The sequence below is a fragment of the Nannobrachium achirus genome (genome assembly GCF_963921795.1).
Source record: "Nannobrachium achirus genome assembly, chromosome: 19".
Taxonomy (NCBI): Eukaryota; Metazoa; Chordata; class Actinopteri; order Myctophiformes; family Myctophidae; genus Nannobrachium; species Nannobrachium achirus.
Window position 1 is genome coordinate 34343152 of NC_137826.1, and position 10000 is coordinate 34353151.

General features: G+C 41.4%; 1 protein-coding gene across 1 annotated transcript in view; it reads left to right on the forward strand.

Moving 5' to 3' along the window:
- The window catches only part of LOC308304789 (uncharacterized protein), a gene marked incomplete at both ends in the record, with an annotated part of 25273 nt that overhangs the window by 7033 nt on the left and 8240 nt on the right, over positions 1–10000 (forward strand). Inside the window, 8 exons of the mRNA XM_080749419.1 lie at positions 42–165; positions 730–845; positions 1324–1378; positions 3322–3481; positions 4043–4151; positions 4319–4397; positions 4499–4626; positions 8781–8871. Of these exons, the coding sequence (XP_080605545.1) occupies positions 42–165; positions 730–845; positions 1324–1378; positions 3322–3481; positions 4043–4151; positions 4319–4397; positions 4499–4626; positions 8781–8871 (862 nt within the window). The remainder of the gene's footprint in view (positions 1–41; positions 166–729; positions 846–1323; positions 1379–3321; positions 3482–4042; positions 4152–4318; positions 4398–4498; positions 4627–8780; positions 8872–10000) is intronic.

The following is a 10000-nucleotide window of genomic DNA, read 5'->3' on the forward strand; positions in this document are numbered from 1 at the left end:
TCTCGGTCCATCTGAGACTGAGTGTCATGTCTGTTGACCAGGTGGTATTCAGAGTCAGCCCGTTGGTTGGTTCTGAATCGTCGTTCGGAGGAAGCCCTGGAGAGCCTGCATAGAGTGGCCAAGATGAACGGTAAACCAGAGATGGTGGAAAAAATTACACTGGAGGTAACCTGTCTGCCTGCCTGTCAACTTGTCACGTGAGCTTGTATCCTGTATGCCTTCTTTCTCCTGTTTTTTTTTTTTTTTTTTCAATCAAAAACACTCATGCAACATTTATACTGTACATCTCATATCTCTTATCATGGTCAAATAGGTTCACAATCACAAAATATTCCGACTTCAGCATGAAAAGGTTAAATAATGCATTAGGGAATATACATATACATCTTTCTCCTGATTAGATCAAATTGGTAACCCAGCCTGTAAATGTAGCCTATTTTATGTTTACTAAAGAGCTGGAGAAGCAGGGTTGGAACAGGGAGATCTTGTGTACTGAACAAACACTCTATATGGATGACTGCTATCAGAATATAGCGCTATTTACCACATACAGTATCTTAACAACAAAAACAAAACTGCTTACTGCAATTTCAATAATGACACCGGTTTGTTTGCTGTACCCTGTGTGTGTGTGTGTGTGTGTGTGTGTGTGTGTGTGTGTGTGTGTGTGTGTGTGTGTGCGTGCGCGTGCGTGCGTGTGTGTTTGTGTTTGTGTGCATTTGTATGTAGGTCCTAGAGTCCCATATGCATAAAGAGATAGAGTCGAGTAAGAACACCTACACGGCATATGACCTGTTAAAGACCAAAGGCATGAGACGGATATCAATCTGCCTAGTAGCTGTATGGTAAGTAAACAATGGCATATGTTTAGGCGATACATTGTGTTGGTTTGCTGTGTGGCAATGTGTTTTGTGTGTTTCAGAATATATACAGGGCCTAAATATATACATTATATTCTATCATTCTATTTTGGACTCTTGTGTTGGATCTTTTGTAATGGAGAAATGTGATTTTAAATGAAATCATGTATGTAAAACATAGTCTATTAATCTTTTTATTGGAAAGGAAGGTATAGCATCTAAGAGCATATACTGTAGGAAATAGTTTCTGATATCCAGGAAAGTGCATGTATCCAAGAGATAGAATCCAGGAACGCTTTTCTTTCTTTTTCCTTTACTTTTTTTCATTTCTATGATGTACTTTTAATCTACATACTCTCTCAGAATCTAATCTAATAATAATCTAAAAAAAAAGAGAAGAAAAGAAAAAGAAGAAAACATCTAGGAACTAGTATTTTGTATGATTTTCTTCTTTCTTGCCTAGGTTTTCTACTAGTTTTGCATATTATGGTCTGGCTATGGACCTACAGAAGTTTGGGGTGAGTGCTTTAGAGGTTTTTTTTATGTTTTATTTGTCAACATCTAAAACAATTTCAAATATAAAGTGGCCAAGCCAGGAAAAACTAGAAGCAGTGCTCTTCCGAGCACAGGTCTCCACCAGGCAAACTTTGGAAGCTAATATTAGCCAATCAGGATGGCATATGAAATATCAGACGGATCGGACTTGATCACATGACTATAGAGATACTGTGTACCGATTTGCGTGATTTTTGGATAAAATCTCAAGGAGTAATATCCAAAAATGTGTTTTACATAAGTCGGCCCAAAGGTGGCGCTATAAAAGGCTTATGTGAAAAATGCAGGGCAAAGGTTTATCCTTAGCTTCTAGGGAGTGTGCTTGCAAAGTTTGAAACTGATCGGTGGAGTTATAGGTAAAACCACAAATCGGCCTGTTATAGCGCCACCATGAGGCTGATTTAAAAAAAATAAGTGGCATTTCTTCCCCGGCCTAGTGGGAACGTGTGTGCGCGATTTCATGATAATCGCACTTTGCGTTTGTGATTTGAGGCATTTTGTTCCAAACGGCTCGATCCTACAAACTTTGGAAGCCAATCTTAGCCAATCAGGATGGAATATGCAAAATCGGACAGATCCGTGTCGATCACATGACTGTCGAGATACTGCCTACCGATTTGTATGATTTTTGGACAACATATGTAAGAGTAGTGCACAGAAATGTGTTTTGCGAACATTGGCCACTAGGTGGCGCTAGAAAAGGCCTATTTAAAAAATTTAGGGCAGAGGTTCTAGATTGGCATCCAGGGAATGTGTGTGCTCACTTTGGCAGCGATCGGGCCAACGGCGACTGAGATTAGGCGCTCACAAACTGCGAGGACTCACGGACGGACGGACGGACGGACGGACGCACGCACGGACGGAGGGGAAAACATACTCTCCCTCAGCCTTCGGCTGGTGGAGACAATTAGGAAAGGAAAAAAGCTGTGGAAAAAAGCAGGAAAAGCAAGAAAAATGGGAAAAGAAATCAAAGAAAAACTAGAAGCAGTGTTAGAAGCAGGTCTCCGGCAGGTCAGGTAGGTTTTTTTGGCCTCCTGGTGAAGCTATGATAGGCCAATGTGAAAAGGGTACCACGTGTTCTTGGGCCTTTCACGGCAATCGGACGCTGCATTCGTGATTTGAGGCATTTTGTTCCAAAAATGTGTTTAGCAAAACACCCCTTTGGCCAATTGGGGTAAGATTGGTTTGATATTTGGACTAACCCTCTACAGTATTTCATCGTGAAAATGTGACTTTGCATGTATGTTTTAGAGGCAGAAGAATACTTTGCATAAAATGCAATATTCATTGAATTATTTAAAAAATATGTTTCAGTTTAAAGATATTGGTCCAAAGTTCATGTAAAAAAAGTTCTGTGCACGTGACACGAAAATCCCAGGAGGAGATAGATTTTAGATGTTTTTCATATAATTCAAAATGGTGGTAGATCTAAAGGTCAGAGGTCAAAAGTCAGAGTGGCAAAATTGTTCGGCATAAGGAGACGCATGTGTATCCAGGTTTCATGGCTGTATGCCAAATAGAGCATGAGCTATACCTGTTTAAAGTTTGCACTTTCAAAGGCTTCCTACAGCGCCACCCTTTGGCCAATTGTTGCGAGCTTCATGTTTTCGCGATTTGGCATAGTCCTCTACCATATTGCAGAGTTTCGTAAAAAGGGACTGCACCGTTGCGAAAAGTGGCGGAATAGAAAGTACAATATCAATAAGTGGCCTCCGCCACTCTGTGGCTTGGCCACTAATTAAAAATCCAAGATTAAACAGGAACCTCCCTTTTTCTGCATGTAGTATTTACTCATTGTATGAACTAGACGGGTGCACCGACAATGTCTTAATGTCCATTGGCTCATTCCTTAAAAACAACAATGTACATAATAATAATAATATCATCCCATTGGCTCATTTTGCAGGTGAACATCTATCTCATGCAGATCATCTTTGGTGCCGTGGACTTTCCTGCCAAGCTGTTTGCACTGGGCATGCTCACTTACTTTGGACGACGAGTTACGCAGTCAACCTGCCTTATCTTCTCTGCTATCATCATCTTCGCCAACATCTTTGTTCCTACAGGTTAGAAACACACACACACACACACACACACACGCATGCACGTACGCACACACACACACACACACACACACACACACACACACACACACACACACACACACACACACACACACACACACACACACACACACACGCACACACAAGTAAGACACCCTAAAGGGCCACACTTATAGAATAACTTTTATGCCCATATACCGGTGGTATACTGTATATGGAGATCCCTTATGTCATCAACATTAAGCCTTGTGTGGTCTTTGATGTCAGACATCTATGTCACATGCCCATATATGGACATATTGTGTCAGTCTCATGTGTCGTTAGACATCTATGATGTCAGACGTCATCAAAAGGAGCATGAGGTGTGACAAACAGACAGACAGACAGACGGACATGACAGGTTTTCATACTAAATAATGACCTACGGTTGCAACAAGATGCAGCAAACTTGTGTCATAAGGAGGAGCAGTGTTGACATTGTTAAAATATATCTTTATGTCTGAAAAATGTGGGGCCAATGTGACCCATAAGTTGTGCTTAATGTGTTTCATCCTTTCTCGTCAGACATGCAGACCCTCAGGACATCTTTTGCCTGTTTAGGAAAAGCTTTCACCTCTGCCTCCTTCACCTGCGTCTACCTCTACACTGGAGAGCTTTACCCTACTGTTATCAGGTACATTTTATGTGTATGTAGGGGCTATTTGAAAAGCAAAGAATACGAAAAATATATAATAATAATGAGAAGATCTGATTAATTAATAGAACTAACGTTTTGGGTGGCGTTGATGAGAGTATGAATTCAAACCACTGTTTGTTGCCTATTCTATTTTATATTTCCAGACAGACAGGGATGGGGTTTGTGTCGACCATGTCACGGATTGGCAGCATGGCAGCTCCTGCTGTACTCATATTGGATGAGGTATGACTGTAACTACTGTAATTAGCACACACAAGTAGTCTAATTAATGAACAACTGACTAATCCATATCACCAACTACATAATAATTCTGTTTGTCCTAGGTGCTCCCAGCACTTCCTAGTGTAGTGTATGGCGGGGCTGCAATGATAGCTGGGATCTTCGCCTGTTTCCTGCCTGAGACTCTCGATATCCCCCTCCCTGACACCATAGAGGATGTGGAGGAGAGATGGTATGCTAATGATGTTTTATCATGTAATATGAATACTATATCCGAAAGTTTAACTCTCAAGCTAGGAAACTATGAATGTTACAGGAATACTTTGGATCTCCTATTCCCATGCAATATAAAAATAAGCCACCCCTCCACAGCAGTGGAAGGCAGAAACGCACCCCAAAGATGTTTTTTTTTGCCAGTGGTAGTCAGGATAGGGTTGCATACAGTGTGTACTGGGTCCATTTTCATGGAAGTTTCATGGCCTCTTACTTGGTGGATTACATGTAGCATCGGCTGTGTAAGAATATCTGTTTGATTCTCTGTCTGTCTGTCTGTCCGTCCGTCCGTCCGTCCGTCCGTCCATCCGTCTGTCTGTTTGAGTGTAGGTCCAATACAAAAGGAGATGATTTGAAGCAGCAAGGCGAGGCCTTGAAGGAGGGCGTGCTTTCCAAAGAGGATACCGTTACTAAGGAGAGTGTGGCCTTGAAAGACTTGAAGGATGGAGAAGGGACTGGACTCAATGCACTCTGACCAATCAGAAGCACTCCCCATACAAAATAATAATAATGATGGAATAGGAGTTTCTTGACTGAACCATTATGTCTGCAATTCAATCAGTTAAAAAGACAACATTGCGGAATGTAAATGGACGGTAATGAACTGTTCTACAATATGTTTAACCTGGCAGTATAGCTAACTGGATTACAGAACATTGTAATCCAGTTACTGAAAGAGCAACACTAAAGGTTTATTTTTAATGCACATGTCACTTGATAATGCTATAGCAGTTGATTGTTTATTACATTATCAAGTATGTGTTTATTGCAAAAGCACTGGTCTCCCATTATATGCACAGAGGTTAAAGGGGGAATAAAGCTAATACAAGTATTACGTTCTCTCACTCTATGACTGAGCCTGATTTTGAGATTTTTAGGTGGTTTGGGTTTGCTCAAACTCTCAGAAATGTGCCCTTTCATGACTTTTCCTTAACATACAAGCCCTGTTTTTTCTACCATTTGAGACTTTTTGTAAATATGAAATGAATATTTTTGGGTGTTTCCTGAGCAATCTAATTCCATTTCTAAATCTCAAAAAAGGTCAAAATGACCTGTTCAGTCATGTGTGTGTTAAAGACATACAGATATGAGATAGTAGATTACTTAGAAACTCTTGAAGGGAAAACCCATTTTGTTACACAATAATGAACACTAAAGAATGTGTAACTTGCTTAGGTCGGCTATGGGCTTTTTTATATTACAGGAAATATAGCTTCAGTTCTTTTGATTGAAATGATGTGATTGTTGAGAATGATTTAAACTTCACATTTCAATCCAAACTCTATCATACATCTACAGGTACATCTATACTATGCATATGTTGTCTGCTTGCTTTCTATACATCAGTCCCAGTCTGAAGTATAGAAAATACATTAAATAAACGTTCTTTGGGAGAGCTGTGTGTCCAGCTTATACGTGAGGTTGGGATTTCTTTTCAAATTCAGAGGTTGTTGATGTTGTGTCTATTCTTTAATATTGCATATTGTTTTCAAATCTAAATGATAGCAGAGTAAGTCACATTTTACTTGAGGAATTAATGAATTTGTCCATTACTTTTATCAATAATATTTATTTTAATTAAACTGTATATAAAAAACTTTTCATAAATTAAAAACATTAACTTTTCTAAAGTTTCTGTGAGATACATTAATAAATCAATACTTACAACTGAAAACTAGTTCATGGCAACGTTATACACTAATTTGTTTTCCTTTCAAATTACACTTGGTAAGACAGCAAACAGAACACACTCAAACACACACTCAAACACACACACACACACACACACACACACACACACACACACACACACACACACACACACACACACACACACACACACACACACACACACACACAGAGAGAACCATTCTGCACTTGTTCACAGCTCTATAATCCAGTGAGTGCAGAGGTTCCCAAACCTAGTGAAAATAGCAGATCTACAGGCTTATGGCCAGACGCGGATCTAGCCCTGAGCAGCAGGGGGTGCTACAGGGAGCTTTTGCCGCGGGCGCGAAGGCGCGTGCACGAAATTTGCGCGCACGCGCAAGTTTTATTAATTTATTTTTTACGTTTTGCAGTCATTTCGCCCTATTCACCAGCGGTCTCCCAGTCCCCACCCACCCCTTAGGTTAAGCAAAACAACTGATGATTTAAGTAACATTTGTCTCAGCGGACAACTTTTGACATCAAGAAAAGAGTTAGGCATAGGCAAGCTGCAGCAGCAGTCAAGTGTACTCACCATCCAGAAGAATTAGATTTAATAGAGATTTTTTTATTAGATTTTTACTCACTGTATGGTCGAGTGGTCACGATAGTGCGTCCATGCATCTCTGTTATGCAACTTTGGGAAAGTTGTAAAGGCTTTGGTGGTGATCTTGTACAGTTTCCATAACTCTCCTCATAAAGAACTTTAATCGAGTGTATAATGTTTGTTTTATATGGGTTGTTAGTTGTCCTGCGTGCCTTCCATAATTCCCATGGGCCATGGGTTAACAGTGCGCATTGCAAGATGACGCTGAAATGGACTGCTGTCTTCTCTCTCCCCCCAGCGCCCCCGTTCGCAAATTAATGTGTAGGCTAAACTGTTCTGATAATACAACTTGTTTTGGCTGTCCATTCATCATGTATAACTTAAACTGCACGCTCGTATTCCAAACCAATGCAGCTCACAGAGTTTAGCGAACATAACAAACCGACAACTAGGGCCAACCCAGCAACAACTATCGTTTCCTGTCTTACTTTCACAATAAAGTGTCTCCCGCTTACCTCCCAATGCAGCTTATTTCACGCAGGTTATTATTAACAGGAAAAAGTGTAGCTTAACCCGTGTGTTTTTGTGCAACCAAACGTGCATGGGAGAGAGAGTGATGAGGGTGAGAGAGAGAGACATTGAGAAACAGAGAGAGAGAGAACTGCCGTTGTTTAGGAGTAGTACTGCACTTGGGTATCACACTTTTCTCCGTCTGACCGTCTCTCTCCCGATTTTGCCAGCCCCGAAAACTACCGGTGCTAGTCCGGAAACTAGTGGTGCTTTAGCACCAAAAGCCACCGCGTAAATCCGCCACTGCTTATGGCCCTATCATAGTGTAAAAGACTACACTGCGGTGATAACCTATCACCATGGTGTAGTCTTTTAAAGTCAGACAACTACAACATTACGTCATTAGCCGTGGTGAAGAGCCATCACCGCGGACCTAGACATCTCTCGTCTGTTTTTTACCTTCAGACATCTCCCCATCAGATGCAAATCAAGAAAAACAATACATGACAACAGTACAACACAACTCCATTCTCGAGTCCCTAACAATCACTGTTGACTGCTCGTTCGTAGAACTGGACCGGGTGTTCAGCCTGCTGAACACCCAAGGTGTGAGAGCGTCAAGTGTAGAGATGTGGCAATGACATCATCAGTGGATCTGTTCTGACAATATTGCAGTGGGTCTAGTGTGGGTGGCAATTTGTCATAGATCATCTTCCTGACATGTTTTTCAAAGCATTTGCTCACTATTGGCGTAAGTGCAACCGGCCTCCAATCATTCAAGTCATCTTGCCCTTGGGATGGGACTTTGCTCTCATGAAGGGATTGATTAAAGATATCCGTGAACACACCAGCCAATTGCGTTGCACATGCTTTCAGGACACGACCAGGAATCTTGTCAGGGCCGGTATAGCTTGTGTGTGTGTGTGTGTGTGTGTGTATGTGTGTGTGTGTGTGTGTGTGTGTGTGTGTGTGTGTGTGTGTGTGTGTGTGTGTGTGTGTGTGTGTGTGTGTGTGTGTGTGTGTGAGAGAGAGAGAGAGAGAGAGAGAGAGAGAGAGAGAAAGAGAGAGATGGGGGAGGTATAGAAGGCTGTCACTGGGTAACCAAAGTCACTGGGTAACCAAAGGTTTTTTAAGGTTTTTTATTCTCTTGTCTTCTTTTTGCTACAATCTTACTTGCAGTTTGTGAAGGAAAATCCTATTTTAAGGCTCAGATTATTAGTCTGCAGTCTGCGAATTCATAGCCTCCTGAACATTTCCCCTTTTTACAGCTCTTTAAAAAAAAGACACTGAAGTTTGCCAAAAGATGGAAACATCCTTCTAGGGTATTTTGTTTTCTTGCCATCCAAGAGGTCTCATTTTGGATTAAAACCTATTCAAGAGACATTTTTGGTAAGAAACGAGGAGGCCACAGAGATGGGTTTTGCTGACCTTCTGGAGGAGGTAAGTAGATCTACCTGGGCTATCAATACTAGTTGTCTCCACCAGCCGAAGGCATGGGGGAGAGTATGTTTTCCCCTTCGTCCGTCCGTGTGTCCGTGCGTGCGTGCGTCCATCCGTGCGTCCGTGTGTCCTCGCAGTTTGTGTGCACCTAATCTCAGTCACCGTTGGCCCGGTCGCTGCCAAAGTGAGCACACACACTCTAGCACACACAATCTAGAACCTCTGCCCTAAATTTTTCAAATGGGCCTTTTCTAGCGCCACCTAGTGGCCGATGTTCACAAAACACATTTCTGTGCACTACTCTTACAGATTTTGTCCAAAAATCCTACAAATCGGTAGGCAGTATCTGGACAGTCATCTGATCGACACGGATCTGTCCAATTTTGCATATTCCATCCTGATTGGCTAAGATTGGCTTCCAAAGTTTGAAGGATTGAGCCGTTTTGAACAAAATGCCTCAAATCACAAACGCAAAGTGCAATTATCATGAAATCGCACACACACGTTCCCACTAGGTCGAGGAAGAAATGCCACTTATTTTTTTTTAATCAGCCTCATGGTGGCGCTATAAGAGGCCGATTTGTTGTTTTACCTATAACTCCACCGATCAGTTTCAAACTTTGTAAGCGCACTCCCTAGAGGCTAAGGATAAACCTTTGCCCTGCATTTTTCACATCAGCCTTTTATAGCGCCACCTTTTGGCCGACTTATGTAAAACACATTTTTGGATATTACTCCTTCAGACTTTCTCCAAAAATAACACAAATCAGTACACAGTATCTCTATAGTCATGTGATCAAGTCTGATCAAACAAATGCTACCCTTTTCACATTGGCCTGTTATAGCGCCGCCATCAGGTAGACTTTAGCAAAATACATTTTTGGAACACAATGCTTCAAATCATGCATGCAGCGTCTGATTGCCATGAAAGGTCTAAGGTGAAGAACATATATGCCACCATTTTTACACTGGCCTATTATACAGTAGCACCACCAGGACGCCTGGCCTGGTGGAGACCTGTGCTCGGAAGAGCACTGCTTCTAGTTTAAATATCTAATTAGTCGCATATTCTAATATAAGATGACACTAGAATAAGAATACAGCTTCTCTCTGTACACTGCACACCCAA